Raw genomic sequence first — 18,885 nt, 5'->3', positions numbered from 1 at the left:
GGGCCTGAGAGGGGAGGACGAGGAGTGCGTACTTGGCGCTTCCTTGCCGGTAGACCAGTCTGGACCATACATTGAAGGAAAGGTTGACGGAAATGATGTCACTTTTCTGTTGGACACTGGCGCTACCCGTTCTACTGTAAGAACAGTGGACGTTCCAAACCTACCCCTCTCGGGAGAAAATATCCAAGTAGTGGGTGTATCTAATCAATTGATTAGTACTCCTGTTACCGAACCAATGGAGATTTCAATTGGAAATTTTAAACAAATGCATAGGTTTGTCGTCTGTGACACCAGTCCAGTGAATCTACTGGGTCGTGATTTGCTGTGCAAAATGAACTGTACCATCTTTTGCACACCAAAGGGTGTTGAAATACAGACCCCGGATGAAGATGGCATTTATAAACTATTGTTACTTAGACCTGACTCAGAAATTAAAAGATTGACCCTGCAGGATTTGCCCCAAGAACTCCAGGAAGCGGTAAAGCCAGAGGCGTGGGATTTCACTGGAAAAGATGTGGGACTAATGAAAGATGTGGACCCCATACAGATAGCTATCAAGGACAATGCAGTATATCCTAACACTAAGCCCTACCGAATGAATGCTGAAGTGAAAGCAGGTGTCACTCTGGAAATACAAAAATTATTAGAAGGAGACATCATACAGGAAGTGATGAGCAGCCCATGCAACTCACCGATTATGGGCATCAAAAAGCCTAGTGGCAAGTATAGGGTAGTGCAAGACCTAAGAAAGGTAAACAAAATTGTAGTTCCTTGCTGCCCTATTGTCCCGAACCCAGCAGTGATATTGTACCAGATTCCTTGGGATGCTGAGTGGTTCACTGTGATTGATTTGTGTCATGCATTCTTTTCAATACCCCTGCACCCCGACAGCAAATTTCTTTTCTCATTTGCCTTCGAAGGTCACGTGTATTGCTGGAACAGGGTCCCTCAGGGGTACACAGAGAGCCCCTCTATCTTTAATCAGATCTTGAAGAAATGTCTAGAGACTTTGATCTTACCTGGGAACTCGGTCTTAGTACAATACATAGACGACCTTCTACTGGCGTCTAAAAGTCATAGGGACTGTGTAGTTGACACCATTGCCCTCCTAAATCATCTATGTGAGAAAGGGCATAAAGTGGCCCCTGACAAACTACAGTTCTGTGCAAAATCAGTAAAATATTTAGGACACCAAATAGAAAAGGGTGTCAGAAAAGTCACATCAGAAAGAGTGAGAATAATTCAAAAGATGCAGTTGCCCCGTACTCAAAAAGATGTCAGAATGTTCCTGGGTGTACTAGGCTACTGCAGGCAATGGATTCTGGGATTTGCAGCCTTAGCCAGGCCTTTGATAAAAATGACCACGAGAGGAATGCCGGATATTGTAGAGTGGGACGATGAAAGCCTAATGGCTTTCACAAGACTGAAAAACTGTCTGTGTACAGCCCCTGCGCTGGGAATGCCTGATTATTCCAAAGAATTTGCCTTATTCTGTGACACTCGCGATAATTGCGCATTGTCAGTCCTGACTCAAGAACATGGCACGACCAGAAGGCCTGTGGCCTATTTCTCTGCCACTTTGGACCCAGTAGCTGCTGGGTTACCAGGCTGTCTAAAAGCAGTAGCTGCTACCTGTGCAAGTTTGGAACAGAGTGAGTCCATAGTCATGGGACATCCTGTGACTGTGTATGTTTCACATGGAGTGGTAATTCTACTGACCAGAACTAAAACGCAGTATCTCACCCCTAGTCGGCTGACTAAATACGAGAGGATTCTTGTGGGTGCAGCAAATGTAAGCATTGTTAGGTGCGGTATTCTGAACCCTGCCACTTTACTCCCCGACCCCTTGGAAATGGAAGGTGGAGATGATGATGAACATGATTGCATTGATCTGACAGAGTTCAGCACAAAACCCCGCCCAGACATAAAAGAAACGCCATTGCCTGAGCATGATAAAGAGCTGTTTGTAGATGGTTCCTGTCTAAGACATGAACTAGGAGGCCTGAGTGCTGCTTATGCAGTAGTCTCTTTAACAAAAATTGAAGAAGCAGGTTACCTATATAACATCAAGTCTGCACAAGTAGCCGAATTGATTGCTATGATAAAAGCTTGCAAAATTGGGAAGAATATACGCATAACAGTGTATACTGACAGTCAGTACTGTTATGGAGTTGTGCATGACTTTGGCCAATTGTGGCTACAGAGGGAATTCCTGACTTCCTCAGGTACTCCCATTCGGAATGCAAAGGTTGTGCATGACCTTTTAGAGGCCATCCAGTTACCCAAGGAACTGGCAGTGGTAAAATGCGGTGCTCATAAGAAGAGCATGGACAAAGTATCACTGGGAAACGATTATGCTGATCGAGTGGCCCAATGGTGTGCCAGAGATCGGTATATCGTAAATCCAAAACGAGGGGGGCCAGGAACCAGCTGCCAACTTCAGGTGTTTGAGGAAGTGCCTACTTGGGATGAAGTGAGAGAATGGCAGGAGTCGGCTCCTTGGCAAGAAAGAGAGAAATGGAAGGAGGATGGGTGTAGACCGAGACGTGTGGATGGTGTCATCTTGGGCCCAACTGGTATGCCTGTATTACCCCGACACTTGCTTGGCACAATGGCAAGATTAATACACGAAGGGTCACACATTGGTAGGGATGCCATGATTCTGGTATTTCAACAGACTTGGTATAGTAAGAAGTTCAGGAAAGTAGCAGAGTCCCTCTGCCAGAGGTGCCTGTCATGTCAACAGATGAACCCAGGCAAAAGGACAATGGTTGAGCTGAGCAAAATTGGGAGATCAGGGGGTCCCTTTGTAAGGATACAGATTGATTTCATCACCATGCCCCGTTGTGAAGGGAAACGATATGTCCTTGTCATTGTTTGCGTATTTTCAAAATGGGTAGAAGCTTACCCTACTCCCCAAAGTGACGCACTGACAGTAGCGAAGTGTTTACTAAAAGAGCTGATACCTAGATTCGGGGTGCCATTCATTATTGAATCAGATAAGGGTGGACATTTCCAGAATGAAATACTGGCTGAACTCTGTAAGGCCTTTGGAATAAGGCAGAAACTACACTGTGCATATCATCCAGAGGCTTCTGGAATAGTGGAACAAGTAAATGGAACTATCAAAAACAGACTAGCAAAGCTGACTGATGCAACTGGCATGACCTGGGTGAAGGCTCTGCCCCTGGTCCTGATGGGACTGAGAAGTGTTCCTGACCGCAAGACAGGCCTAAGTCCCCATGAAATCATTATGGGAAGAGTGATGAGACAAGCATGGGTGCCAGGAAGCAAACTGTTGAGTATTACTGATGATTTGGTGCTTGAATACTGCAGAAGATTGGGTGACCAAGTGCGTTCTATCTCTCGCCAGATTGGAGACGACGGCATCCTCAATCCAACGACTCCTCTCCACGGCTTGGTTCCAGGAGACTGGGTCAAAATAAAGAAGCACACTCGATCAAGCTGTCTGGCACCAAGGTGGGGAAAGAAACGCCAAGTAATCCTGGTAACAACCACTGCAGTGAAGGTCGCAGGTGTTCCCCAGTGGATCCACGCTGGCCACACCCAGAAGGTATTGCCAGACAAGGGATTTGAAGAAGAAGGGCATCCAGCAGAGGACTCTGCAGGAGCCAGACCAGAAGCAGCTGACAACGAGCAGCCCAGCACCAGTCAGGCTGCAGGAACAGCAAACGTTGGCCCAGGAGTAGTTGACTACGAACTGCCAAGAATCCAGCCTGCTGAAGAGGTCCAGGAAGCTGAGCCAGGAGTAGCTGATGACGAGCTGCCAAGCATATGGCCAGAAGAATGGATACCGATGATTGATCTGACCGAAGATCCTATCAGAACAAGAGAACGACTTAGTGAAGGTAGAGAGTGGACTAGTCAGGAAAAGCAAGGCACAGGCGAAGAACCTCAGCCACCTGAGATTCACATCAAAACTGAGGAAGGAGAAGGTCAGACAGGGACAGAACAGGTGTTCGATACACCTCCACTAACTCCTGATGTGGATAAGGAACAGCTTAGAAATAGAATAATAGTTCGAGCAGAAGAAAATCAAGAGATCGAAGTGCTTGAACAGGATCAGATAGGGTTAGAAGAACGGGTTCAGGAAACAGAAACAGAAACAGAGACAATCGAAAGCCAAAAACAAAATATTCCTGAACAGGGCCAGATTAGCAACCAGGCAGAAGAATTTGATGCTAGCCCTGGAACTAGCGAGATAAGAGAAGAAGAAGAAGAAAGTGAAGCAGAATTGCCACAAGCTAAAGAGAACAAGAGGTTAAGAGAAGAAGGTGAAGTCCAAGTACCCACTAAGAGACTAAAGAAAAGAAACAACCTTGAGCCTAGGTTCGTAAAGAGACTAAGGCTAAGGATAAAGACGGTGGAAGAAAAACGTGCAGAGGCAAGGAAAAGTGCACGGATAGCAGAGCAAGAAGAAAACTCTTCCAAAAGAAGGAGTGAACGAATAAAAAGACAAAACAAGAAGTACAAGTCTCCTGAATGGACACTCGTTTTGGAAGAACTTGAAGATCTTGATATAACTGACGTAAGCGACGGAGAGCCTGTCCCTGAGTACTCTGCTGAAGAAGAAGACGAACCACCGTGAATTTGCACAAAGTAAGCTAGCTGTGTAAACCCACAAAGAGGGGTCAAGAAACTTCTTCTGAGCCGAAATGTCTGATTCAACTGTGAATGGTAGACCTAGTTGCAGTCGTTTCAAGACGTGCTGCAAGGTGTGTATATGTAGTATAGTAGTACTGATAGTAATTTGGATAGGACTAACAATCTTTATACCCTTCACTGTAAGTAAAGATATTAACATTGTCCCTACTGAAATTGTAAATACAGACAGTGAGGAGTTGACAACCCAGAGTGTAGCAAGACATGAGAGAGCACTGAGACAAACAAAACGAGATTTAGAAGCATCAGATGAGGGAGGACTACATTATCATGGAATTAAGAACAGGACACACTTAAATGTTTTTGCAAACTTGTTAATACACTATGTAGAGACTATGGAAATTGAAGATTGCTATGTCTGCATGAAGCTACCTACTTCTGTGGCTGAAGGCGTGACATACCATCACTTGCCATTAACATATGGAATCTCCTGTAGCATTTTAGCTAGTTTATTTTACAAAAGAGGACCGTTACAGTACTATTACTCTAATAATGACGTGATCTTTTCTGAACTTCCTATACGTGGGAACTTGAATCCTGTACATACCAAAAGCGACACCATAAGATATATGGGAGACTACTTCTTGACTATAGGTAACATTGACATAGCTGAAGCACACAAAGATAACTTGACTTGTTCTTTGCGTGAACAGGAAAAGATGTTCCTGAACATGGCAGAGAAAAGAAGAATTAAAATACAAAAGAAGGCTAATGACGAAAGTCAGAAAAGGCCAAAGTGGGCAGAGAACATGGAAGGCACCTCAAATGGTGGGGCGGGACCTGCTCTGTTGCTGGATTTTGAAAAGAAAGGCAAGCTATGTCTTCATCGCGAGAAGACTAGCTATTATAATAATGTTTTCATTGGTTCCAGTGAATGCGAACATAATTACAAGGTAATTGGAGGTTGGGGTTTCAAAAATGGGTCAGAGCCTGTGTTTCCTGGAATTTATTATATTTGTGGGGACAAGGCTTATTTCAAATTGCCGGATCACTGGTATGGAAGCTGCTATTTTGGCATTGTCTTCCCGAGAATATACCATGTGAATGGAAAAGCTGGAAGCAATGAAAATACTAATGGCATAGTGCGTAGTAAAAGAGAAAGTATAGGTGAAATTATGGGTAGTATTTTCAGTGCACTGATACCTGGAGTGGGAGTGGTTCTGAACACTCACAGAATTTGCAAATTGTCTACTATAGTAGATGTGCTGTCTACTGAAACAGCTCATGGATTTCTCCTGGTCAATACCGAAATGGTTGCGATCAGATCAATGGTTTTACAGAATCGACTTGCTCTTGACACCTTATTAGCGAAAGAGGGCGGAGTCTGCCGGATGTTGAAGGCGCAACATTGTTGCACTTATATTCCGGATAAAAGTGTACAGATCAAAAGATATGTGAAAAACATTACTAATTTGACAAAGGAACTCAAACCACTCGAGGTTGATAGTGCCTGGAAGAGACTGGTAGATGGTCTCTCAAATGTAGGTCATTGGCTTGCTAGTGTAGGTAAAAGTTTACTATTCAAAATACTGATGCCAATTGGTATTATAGGTCTTATTATATTTCTCATTTTTATCTGTTGTAAATGCCGTAAGCGCACCAAGAAACACGAGGTAAATGCAAGAGGGTTGAAACGGAGTGTGGATGAGATTGAATTGGAGGAAGTGAATGATCAGATATACAAAAAGGTGAAGACTTCTCACCCTACTAAAACTGAGAGAGAAAAGTTAGAACGATTGCTGGAAGAGATAGAACTTTATAAGGTGTGAAAGAAAGTTGGCATCTGGTTCCATTTTTTTGTGATGATAGTAAATATCATCAAAGAGGGGATTGATGAAGCAAAGCTTCGCATATTTTGCGGCTTGCCGAAGTCAAGAACCTCGTTTATGTGTAATAAGGTAACATAAATATGTTTTACTAACGTTTATTTTTGTTTAGGCAAAGTTTATGAAGCTTGCCTACGTGTATTTCTAATACACTTACCCCGTGTACTTTAACATGGCCGCCGCTTGTATTTTAGTTACTGCGCATGCGTCAGCCACACTCACGTGTCCTGACGCGTCTGCAGAAGTGGAGGGAAAGTAATGCGCATGCGTAATTCATAGCTGTGCTTATCATGTGGTACTGCTCGTGCCACTGCTCATGTGTCTGTATCAATGTAGCTAACATTTAAAACGCATAAGTTTATTTCGTGATGATGAGTGAAAAGTACAAACCCTGTGATGTGTTTTCATGATGACATTATTAAGTATTAATTTGTTTTCGCTTACTTTTCATGTACCGCGGGAAATGGGGTTCTGTCTGTACCGAGAACCATCTTGGAGGTCCCTTCTGCGCCTGCGCGACTTGCCGAGGCACAGCAGACCTTGACTGATGGAACACAGCCAGTTGGCAGTGATGAGCAAGATGCTCCTGAGAAACGACCTGAAAACTCGGCTGAACCAATCACATGTTCTCGCAGTGCAACATTGTTAAAATTGCCATTCTATTACTGCACAACTTCTCATGGGAACCCCAATCTAGTTAGGCGGTACCCTACTATGCAAATGTAGGCTTGAAATACTATGTTGTGATTGGTGTGTTACCCAAATTCTACCTTAGGACCAATCGAAATTGAGGGATTCTGACACTTTGCAACATTGGGGGGTGGTACACTGTCCCCAAACTGTATATCTACCCTGGGTTCACCTAGTGAACCGTCCGACTTGTCTGGTTTAGCTGACCTGTCACTGACCCATCGTACTCAATAGGTGACTGAAGATACAGAGCGCTGCGGAGCACTCTGTCCGAATTTGACCATAGACTAAGGTTCTACTGAACCTTAAAGTGCTGGCAAAGCACTTTGCTGGGAGGTCGCTGACCCAATCGGGGTCTTGATCGATAGCTGCAGAGCGGGTGGAGCGCAGGCGTTGCTTCCGAACTGTGGGTTCCGGTCCTGTCCTGAACGGTCCTGTCCTGAGGGTTTGCTGTCCTGTCCTGAGGTCCTGTCCTGATTCCTAATCTGAGGGTATCCTGTCCTATCCGGGGTGTCCATTCTGCATCTGCTGTCCTTTGAGGGGTATCCTTCCTTGAGGGTTTCCTGTCCTTAACTGACCCGTGGCCAGGGTTTGGTTATCACACCTTTCTAGGTAAATATTGCTCCGAACCTCTTAAAATCTTGCACCTTCTGAATTTCTAACTTTTGCTTTAATAAAGTTCATCATTGCATATGATATATTTTTTCCATGTCTTTCCGCAACTATTGAAAGTCAAATTGCATTTTTCCATAAGTTTGTTCCTATGTCTTCTCACTTGTTAGAAATTATATTTTGCATTGCAGTTTGTCATTTTCTGATATGGTCTAGAACTTCATTGCCTAGATTGTTCAAAGGCCCATTCACCTTAAGTGAAGCGTGTTACTCTTTATAGGCCCTCCTATAGTTATCCATGCATAAAAACTGTCCATGCTTAAATATTATTGAATAGCATAGTATCTTCTCGTTACATTTTATCAGTACTTCAATGATTACTCTGTCATTATTTCTTTATAGCTATATAATTTACGTTATCTTGGTTATTGATTGCCTTATTTTACTGTACCTCATGCAAGAAAATAATGAACTTTAGATAAACATTTTAAAACTTCCAGTTGTCCGTGGTCATTTCAACAGTATTTTGAATGCTATTGGTTGGGTTTGTATTTTGCTGCCTTTCCTTTACAGCTAGCTCCCTGATTCATTGTGGTCATTAGGTACCCGCATCGGTGGATGGTAAGTCGGGTGCACTGAAAAATAATAATAGGGAACACACACACAAATTGGTAGAGCTCGTGAAGTCACCTGATCGATGTATATGGTGATTTGAAAGTATATGGGCCCGGAAGCCGGAAATGGCGAAAACTATTGGTCGGGTGGCCTCGCGCGCTCTATCATATGTAGGACACATTCAAATTAACTCGTACCTCCCTATACTAATACTATAATCATAATTCCCTATACTAATCCATCACTAATCCGTTTGGATTCCAAACTAGCTTACTACTTGCCGAAAAGCATTTGAACGCCTTGTCAGGGTTAGTAAGCGCAATATTAATACAATCACAATTTTAACCTCATGATCTCTGTTTAGTGTCCTACAAAAAATTACTGGAGATGTTCACTGGTGAGCGACTGGCTATCTTTTATGAGTAGACTTCATGCTGATCTTTTTATATTCGCTGAGGGGGTGTTTTTAAATGGCCAGGACTGTGCCGCTTAAACACAGGCTGTCAAAATATAGATTTATATAGTATTTACTACCCCTGACAAGGTGTTGAAGCACTTCGCAGAGGAGTAGCACGCTAGTTCATGAAGCCCAGAGTTAGTTATAAGCATTGCAATTAGCTCATAAATTATGCACCATTATAGTTGGTATGCTGATTTGAAAAAAGTTAATTGTAGTTTATTCTTGGAACCTGTAGCTAATGCTCTAAATTCCGCTGACATTCTCTTTCATATGTATGCGGATGTTACGCAACTCTATCTGAAAATCTCCTCCCCGAATAACCTCAAAGCACTCAACTCTACCCTAATAAATACTCATAACTGGTTAACTGAGAACCACCTCTTGCTCAACACCTCAAAAACAGAATTCCTTCTAATTTCTCCCCCGAATCACATCCCCAAGATAGACCTTTGGATGAACCACCTCACTGCCTTCAACTGCTCCCCCCTCATTGTTGACTCAGCCAAATCTCTCAGACTCACTCTAGACAAGCATCTGAACATGGAAACTCATATCAGCAATGTGTGTAAGGGAGTGAATCACCTTATGAGGATACTCAGGAATCTCAAACCTTTCCTCCCACAAGCTGACTTCAAGCAAGGCTAGACTATGGCAGTTCAAATATACCTTGGCCCCACTAAGGGCTTCACTTAATGCGGCGGCCAGACTTTTCATGGGGACCAAAAGGAACGAGAACAATTCCCCAGTCTTAAAATACCTAAATGGGTTGCCCTATGAAGCAAGAATTCAACTAAAGATTGCCTGTCTATCTCTCAAAGCCCTCCATTTCAAACCCCCCAGTTATCTAGCGCAAAAGCTAGAATTATCCAGAAGGGGTAGGCCTTCTCGGAGTGCTAGGTCACCCTTCCTGAAACCTCAGATCTTTTGCAAAAACAATACGTGTCACTGAGCTTTCTCCGGCTCTGCGCCAAGATCTGGAACGCTCTCCCACCGGAAATACGCAGAATCTCCTCCAAGAATGGCTTCAAATTGGAAGTAAAAAGATTTGTCATGAAGAAGTTCCTACCTTAAAAGGGTCTCAGATCCTCTGCTCTAATGCTTTGGACCTACACCCTAAGTCCTGCGTTTGGTGTTATTCTGCTTTACTAGTCACTTGCTCCCCTCCCAGTTCACTATGTTCCAGTTTTTATCTTACCCTTTATTGTCCCTTTCGATTGTAACCTTTTGTTTAATATGCATATGTGATTTGTTTAGGTTGGTACCCCATCTGACGATTGTACTGCTGCTTTTACCTTCCTTTTCCTCAAATTGTAAAGCGCTCTGATATCCTTCGGGATCATGTTCGCGCTATAGAAAACTTTATAAATAAATAAATAAATATATAAAAATGTTTCAGGTATCGATTGATATGCATCCCTAATTGTGTCAGCAATTATAAGGAATGTAGGAAGAGTGTATTTTTCCATTTGGTTGTCCTAATATGTGTTTGTCAAGTTGCATGAGGACTCTCATGGTGTTTCTTGACATCTCCCTGATCGGAAGGCGCTGAGAATGGCAAGGTTTTTTTCGCACAGCCTCCCTCAACTTGCCATTGTTTTGTGAGACAGATTCTTCTATTCTTTTATTGAACATGCCTGGTTTATTGAAGTGCATTTTAATAGATGTCAATTATTTGGTGCGTCGTGGCAGGATAGTGAATAGAATGTACTGGTGGGGCAAGCCTAGAGCCTATTTGGGCTATGAAATTGATTCAAGCTAGTTGCAAGAGTTTTTGGCCTTATTCTAATCTTTTAACAGAAAAAAAGTGTGCTCTCTGTCCCACAAGGGGTTCTTTCCAATAACACTCCCCAGGTCTCTCTTTCATCTATTCTGCTCAAATCTCTTCCTCACAAACTCACAACCGCCCTCTGCTTCCCACTCCCTCTCATATTCCTTCTCTCTTGCCCCTTTCGTCTCTAACTATCCCTTTCTCCCTGTCCCTCATGCAGACTTTTCTCTAGACCCTCTTTCTCTCTCTCTCTCTCTGTCTCTCATGCACATATCCTTATCTGGTATCATGGTCTCTCCTGCCATGCATTATCCCTGACCCTTTACAGCAACTGCTTCCCTATTTTTTAATTTCCATTTCCATTTATGTCATTTATTTTCCAACTGCCTCCCTCGTAACCTATTTCCCATTTTCTGGATTTCCAGCTCTGCCAGTTCATACAAATTGCAATAGCGCTATGCAGAAAAAGATAACTCCACTGCAAACAAAAAAACAAAAGTACAAAACACTTGGCCAGATGTACGACCAATTTTTGCGGTTGCAAATGGGAAATCAGCCCATTTGCGACCGCAAAATTGGTCTGCCCCATGTACAAACCCGATATTGCGAGTTGGTAACCTATTACCTACTCGCAAAATAGGGTTTGCGACTCACTATTAGGAAAGGGCGTGTCAAGGACATCCCTTCCTAATAGTGACTCGCACTTCAATGTACAATTGTTTTGCGACCGCAATTGTGGTCGCAAAAAACTCTCAGTTTAACACCTACTTCAAGTAGGTGGTAAGCCACTCGCAACTGGGAAGGGGTCCCCAGGGGACCCCTCTGTGAATGGATGCAAAAATGTTTTTTAAGATCAGGCACTGCCTACTCTTAAAAAATGAAACAGAAATGTTTAATTTTACTTTCTTAAATGCATCCCATTTTCCTTTAAGGAAAACTGGATGTTTTTTTTTTAACTGCTTTAGTTAAACAGCAGTCACAGACATGGTGGTCTACTGCCCATAGCAGGCCACCGTCCCTGGGAGTGTTACCCATTCCCAATGGGGTCTCAAACTGCAGCTGCCTAATGAATATTACGTCGTTATGCAATTTGAGACCCCATTAGGAATCGCTACCAGTGTCTGAGACAATGTTGTAAATTACATTTTGCAAGTAGCAAACTGCGAGTTGCAAAACTACATAATTTGCGACTCGCAAATTGTAAGGGTTGTACATCTGCCCCATTATCATTTACAATGCCAGTAGCTATAACTTTTCACAAATGCAAGACTAACTGCATTGCAAATGCTTGTCTTGTTTTGGACTTCTGTTTGAATGGGCCTTACACTAGTAAAGTATTCTTTCCAAAAGAGATTGTGCTTGCTTAGGATCGTCCAGTGTGATAGGTATATGATATGAAGAACTTTGAAGGAGTATGTTACTCAGGATCAGGGATACAATAAGGAGGAAGCCAGCCTCTGCAGGTCAGGAATGGAATCGGATGGGTCCTGGGAGAGATTTAATTATAAGTCTGCTTAGTCAGTTGCCTCTGAAGTTGTATGGCTTTAACTCCAATTGTTAGTGAGGGGCATTGGTGATACGCTTCCAGATGGTTGGGTTTATGAATCAAGACTTGCATTCATTGAATAACAATAATATCAATAATAATAATAATACTAGTAGTAATCACGTAATGATAATAGCAATAATCATGACAACCTCCACAATAGGAATACTACGGTGGAGGTAGTTTGTCATGTGCATTGTTTACGAATTTAGCATTTCCTCTTGACATTTGAGGATTTACTTATTATTCAGTCCTAAAGGAGCATTAAGAGTATTTTGCTCTCCTTAAATTCAACCACTGCATCTTCTGCTCTTGTATCCCTCCAGGCTCAAACAGACTTCTTGGCATGGTATACTCAGGCCATCTTGTCTTGGTAGTAAAAGAAAATGTGTTCATTTCTTCTCTTTGTTTGTTTCTATATCTATGTGCCAGTTTGAAAAAAAAATCTTAGCCTCATTCTTCTCTTCTCTTCTCTCCTGTCCATACCTAAAACTGTTCTATTTGACCACATGTATCCTTACAAAATCTCCCTGGTAAGACGGGTCAGTGAGTTAACTACTCACTGGTGACACCTTCAGTGACCAACAAGCCACAAGTTCTGATCCTAACAAGCCCGACTCAGCCTTCAAGCTTTCCAAGATCAGTAAATTGAGTATGTTAACGTTGGTAATAATAACACCTGTTATCTGCAGTGCTTAGAAACAATGAAAGCTATTTAATGAGGCACAGTGTGAAAAATGTCATAGTGTGTCCCTATTCCATGGAGCCTCCGCTCGCTTCCCACTTTTTAAATCTAAGACAAAATTAAACATTCCATAGATTTTGCTTAAAAGTCTGTTTGACCCGAACAGCAAGAAGGACACGTTAAATTTGATAAAGCAATAAAATCGTTGGAGTATAAAAAACATTAATAATATCTTTCTTAGGAATGAGTTGCATCGTTGCCTATTTGTTTCTCCGATTTAAAGCTGCTGAGAAAGACATGTTTACTGTAGAGAAACACTGAACAGAAGAATTGTCGAAGGGCCTAAACAGCAAACCATATATGCATTACTTGATACAAGTGTATGAAAAGTTATTCCTACCTCCGCCATTCTTTTGACACAAATAAGGAAACCGCCACACATTCCCCAAACCAACAGAAAATCCAACTTGTGCCAGAATATATTGGAGTTTACTGTTCCATGCTGGTCTTTCATCCTCTACATCCGAGCCCTCTTCGATGTCTCCGTCTTTGTCCAATTGATCATCAACCATCAACTCACTCTTCCTGAAGCTTTCATCACCAGAGTCCTCATTGGAAAGAAGATCTTTAACTGATTCGATGACGTCATCGTCTAGATTTCTTTTTACCACCTTACTGTTCTTAGGCATTTGGTGTAGAGGCCAAGTCTATGTGTAGGGATGATGTCCGTATACAATGTGATGAATTTAAAGATGACAAGGTACCAAATCAAATCCTTGCTAAAATATTAGTGAGGTAGAGCTGAAAGACGTCGGGTTCAAATTTTATTTGGATCACAGTACCTGCAAAAAATAATTCAATTAGTATAAACTAGCAAATTGTGTCCACAACATAATTCCCTCACACATACTAATTCAATTAGCAGGAATATTTGTACGCATATGTTTATAAAGTATTCATAAGACTACAAACGAAAGCGATATAAAATACCACAGAGGCCGGCAAGGTGGGGGCGGAGGGGACATGAGAAAAAAACAAAAAGAACTATAAATTGTTAGAAATATACGATATAAAAATGGATAAGTATACAAATCCTCTGCAAGTGAAGGGGAAGTGAGGTTAGGAGTGGGATAAAACTGTACTTTCTCACATCAAGAGTCAAGAAATATGTGAGAAAATATACGATTCACAACTACATTTCTCCACAAGTCTTTAGGAACTATAAGGACATGTTTTTTTCCGAAGTGAGAAAAATTCATTTATTTTTTTATCTCAATAAATGCAGCGGTGTTATAAATAATTTTTAACTTCTATACCAATTATACCACAACACAAAATCCACAAACGTCAGCTAGCATAAGCGATAATGAGCGAGATATACAAGTGAGACTTTGCCCTTCTTGGGATCACTCATTCAGGCTCTGAAACAAATTTGATACCTTGTGGTCCGACTCTTACTTGCAGAATAGAGTTAAATGAATGACATACCAGGCACTTCTGGGAGAGTGGGGTTAGTTATTCTCCCTCATGAATTGAATATTTTTAAGTTGCTGGGCTGTTGTCATTTTGCTACAAAGGCGGGGACATTATACCAGATGCATTTTGTTCCTAGTCCCCTTTATTATCTAACTTACTTAACTCTTACTTGGACCCCTCCCCTCCAGCACAGCACTCACAGTGGCGGCTCCGCTGCTAAAGTGGAGGAGCGTCGACCCAAACATTTTCAGCAGTGTAAAAAAATAAAAAATAAAATGATAATAACTCAACATTATTGTCCTTTTTTTCATGCTGAGGTACTTGCAGGGTGTGGCAGGGCGCGGTAGGGCTGCTCTGCTCACAGCGCAGGTAGAGGAGTGGTTGGCACTCTGTAAAGTGCACATGACGGTTTTGCCAGCTGTCTTGGGCCGGCCAAAAAATCATGCTTACTTTGCATGTTTATAATCCAGGCTGTATTGCAGCCTGGGTGGAGAACATGCCCATGCTCCCAGTCCGTGTCTGAGCACCAAACCACAGTGCTCAGACCAACCACAACACTGCTGACAGCAGCATTGTGATTCGCCTCCAGTTCCGGCTGGACGCGGAGAAATGACGGAGGTGAGACGAGACAAGGAGGTAAGTTTCTTTTTCTTTTTCTACACCCCCTAACCCTTACCAGCGCCCTGCCCCCTGCCCCACCACCCCCCGATCCATGCCATCTACCACTGAACTCCATTGCTCCCTGGCTAGCTTACTCTCATTCGATTTGACTTACAGAGTGCAAGGAAATTGGGTATAGTATATGGTGTGGTTGTGCGATCGCACAGTTTAATACACATGCCAAACCATTTAGGCCCAGTAGGTTTAGTTTGTGAAACCCTTAGCTCAACCCTAGGTAGCTGTAGTTCCGAGCACTCAGGCTTACATGAAGGAACAAGTTAAGCATTTAAATGGCGCCAAAACAATTGGAAAAAAATAAACGAGACACTCAAAACTTTGACAGCAACTTATAAAAATAGACTGCATTTTCATATATTTTTAGACACCACAATGAAAAAGATCCAGAGTTACAGCATTTACAAGCTATTGTAAATATGCACTTTTTCACTTAACATTGAATAAACATTGGCAACTTCAACAAATTTGGCAGAAATGTTTTCATGAAAACTTGGGGAAGTATCAATGCAGTTATTTCCAGTTACCTTACATAGGGGACCAACTCTGCCTGGGAACTAGTTACGGGAGACCCGCAAGGTCCGTAGAAACAGTTACTTCGGCAGGAGAAGCAGTCTTCAGTCAGTACCAGGCACTTTTTTTCTCTTGCTATAGGTTTCTATGGAAGTGGTTCTGATACAGGGATGCAGGATGATGAAGATGCCCAAGGATGAAATGAAGGCGCTGCAGTCAACGGGGCTCTTTCTGCAGCTCCTGCTCAGTCCACGACGTTGGTGAGGTGGTCCTGGCCACAGGGGTCATGGTCCCTTAAGGTCCTCTCAGTCCTGGTATAAGTCCAATCACCAGTGAGCTATCAGTTGCCCAGTATCACAGTTACTGCAGAATCCTTCCCTGGGCGATAATGTGTCTTCTGGGTGATCAAGCTGCACTCTGAAAACTCTCCCAGGTCTCACAGACCGGGTGCAACTTTGAGCATCAGGTCCTGCTCTTTGGAGCTGCACAGCGTCAAGTGGAGACAATGCAAAGATCTGGACTACAAATTTGCCCCAGCAGGAAACGACTTCTCCATGAGCAGGAAACAGTGGGCACAGTCCTTCTCCTTTGCTATCCCCCATGTTCAACAGGTGCAGTCCACATTAGTGCAGCCTCTATCCCTAGGGTTCTTGGTGCAGAAGGGTAGATCTTCTTTGGTCCTCTTTTCCATTCCAATAAGAAATACGTTCTGAGTGTCCTATTTATGCTCAGATAATGCCCTCAAGGTAGAAAGCAGCTTTAGCCGATGGGCTAACATGTGCCCTCACTCTTGATGACTATTTTCCGAAACGTGTGGCATCTGGCTATCTAAGGATGCAGCATTCGCCCTGATTTCAACATGGCAGAGACCTTCTCTTGGCATACAGAGCTCTCTAGACAGTCCAGAGGTGTGGCTAACAAGAGGGCTCCATGCCCTTTGAAAACTGGTTTGGCAACTGGTTCCCCTCTCCTTCCTGAGTGCCATCATGTCTACCGAAACAATAGAGCTGCCCCTCACCTAAATGTTCAACATTTGTTTTCCAAAGGTGGCTTCTCCTTTCAAGCTCGCCTCTTAGACTAACACCTGTGCAGCTTCCTGCCATGCTTCTATTGTCTCCTTTCCTGGGAGTTGTTTGTATGTCTCATAAGGAGGGCAGAGAGCTGTCTCTGGAATAGACCTTATGTGCAACCATGGATGGGCACAGGGGATTTAGAGCAACAAGTGGCAACTTTGTAAGAGTTGCACACTGCAACAAGTTACAATAATTTTGACTTAGGAATCAAAATCGGGCTTACTGGCATGAGTTGTTTGATAGATGACAGTACCAACTTTAGTAGTCCCAGTCAGAAGTTAGCATGTGCTGTTGTGCCAGCCTGCAACTCTGCACTTGCCAATGGGGCTACTAGTTGTTTCCACAGTAAAAACAAAAGTTGCAGATTTTTACAGTTGGAACATGGTAAAACACATATTCCACATCCTAATATATAGCACGTTTCCTTAGGGTTCGCTAGACCTACCGTAGGGGTGACTTGCATATATTAAAAAGGGGGGACTTGTCTATGCCATTACTTTACATGGCACAGTCGAGTGAGAAGTTCAAAACTGTCCTTTTAGTCTACAGTGGTAGACTACGAGTCATGTTTTACCTTTGTCACGGCCGGAGAAGCCCAACAAATATGGAAGTCCCTGGAGAAACCCCCTAACTTACAGGCCCAGAGTACTAAATACTAGGGACTTACAATCAAGTTAGCTTTTGCCAATAGGGTATAAGCCAAATCAAAGATACACACTTTTAGATCAGGGCACAGCCACCAAGGTCGGTTAGCAGGCCTCAGAACACTATCTGAGTCAAAAAACCAGCAGCATCCGTTCAAAACTCGGGGGTGATGGTACAAAAAGCGGTATTTCCTAAAATTATGTAACAACAATATTGGTAACAGTTACACAGGAGCGCACAGCGTGTATAAGTATACAAGTATTCAGAAACAAAAGTCCAGTTGGTGCTCAAAGTGGAAAGAGTAGGTTACCACTACCCTAATGAAAGCCAACAAGTGACTTTAAAACAATCCAAGTTATCCACCAAGCACTCAAAGTATTGAATAAAGTCCACAATAATAAAGTCAGGTTCCTTCCAAAAGTTTTTTTCTTTTTCTTTTTGCGTTACTTTATTCCATCATCCAACGTATTTTTCAAACAACAATACGTTGGATGATGGAATAAAGTAACGCAAAAAGAAAAAGAAAAAAACTTTTGGAAGGAACCTGACTTTATTATTGTGGACTTTATTCAATACTTTGAGTGCTTGGTGGATAACTTGGATCCTAAAATTATGTAATGGGACCCCTATCTGTAAAGTAAAATCATACCATACTATATCTGATACAGAGAAATGGTACTTTCAAAACAAGTCTACTCAGAAAAATAAGTTATGCCTGAGCAAGAGAAGCCAAAGGCCCATGGCGTAATTTGTTATGTGCACGTGACAAAATTATTCTCTGGCACTTCTGAATCTTAGATGTGTCCAATGCCAAGAGGGCCCAAGCATGATTCCACCGTATGCATCTTTCTTCCACCTCGCTATACTTTGTATTTATTCACATGGACACTATCACGTTTCTAACTCCATGCAATCTCTGCCTGACGTTATCAAGACAGCCATACTTGAACTTTCAGATTCATGTAAATGACTTTCAGCTTGTTTACCCCATTCAAGAAAACAATGGAAGTAGAGTACATACAGGCCAAGATGTGACATAACTGTGTGCTGGACAAATAATTAATGAAGGTAAATTGGCTTACACATGGCCAGTAAGGAGATCCGTGGTCGAAATATGCTATGTTTTATCCATTTACCTTTGCTTATTCGGACACACTAGGGGATGCGGATGGAAAGGTCAAACTGCGACTAATGTGAGACTGCTACACTTTGTGTGAGAAGCAGTCTCACACTTCTTGTACTTGCACTTATAATCATAGCAAATGCATGCCATTATCTAGAATCCATAAGCATTAAGCCTCATATAGATCTATGGTGGTAAATATGTACAAGCTGCTAAATAAATTCATAAATACATAAACAAAGTATGTAACAGGCATGTTTTGAGATGAAGACCCAGTAGAAGATCTACAGAGAGAGAAAAATAAAACAATTGTGCTTAACATAGGAACCTATTTACAATTTTGGTACAAAGTGCACCATGAATTGCTCTGTTGTTCCAGTCTCATGAGCTAGCACTTCAGTGTCGTTATTAATTCATAGCATTTGTCAAAGTGAACTTCAATGATGGGGCAGAAATGTAGAGAGATTGGAGTTTCAGGCTGCATACAGTGTTTTG

General features: G+C 42.4%; 1 protein-coding gene across 1 annotated transcript in view; it reads right to left on the bottom strand.

The window, feature by feature from the left end:
- The window catches only part of SLC6A15 (solute carrier family 6 member 15), a 316,654-nt gene that overhangs the window by 231,094 nt on the left and 66,675 nt on the right, over window positions 1-18,885 (bottom strand). The window contains exon 2 of the mRNA XM_078674224.1: window positions 13,286-13,727. Coding sequence (XP_078530350.1) covers window positions 13,286-13,574 — 289 coding nt within the window. The 5' untranslated portion in view covers window positions 13,575-13,727. The remainder of the gene's footprint in view (window positions 1-13,285; window positions 13,728-18,885) is intronic.

Source organism: Lissotriton helveticus, chromosome 1_1 (genome assembly GCF_964261635.1).
Source record: "Lissotriton helveticus chromosome 1_1, aLisHel1.1, whole genome shotgun sequence".
NCBI lineage: Eukaryota > Metazoa > Chordata > Amphibia > Caudata > Salamandridae > Lissotriton > Lissotriton helveticus.
The sequence above is the reverse complement of the archived record's forward strand: the minus strand, read 5'-3'. Positions and strand labels throughout refer to the sequence as shown.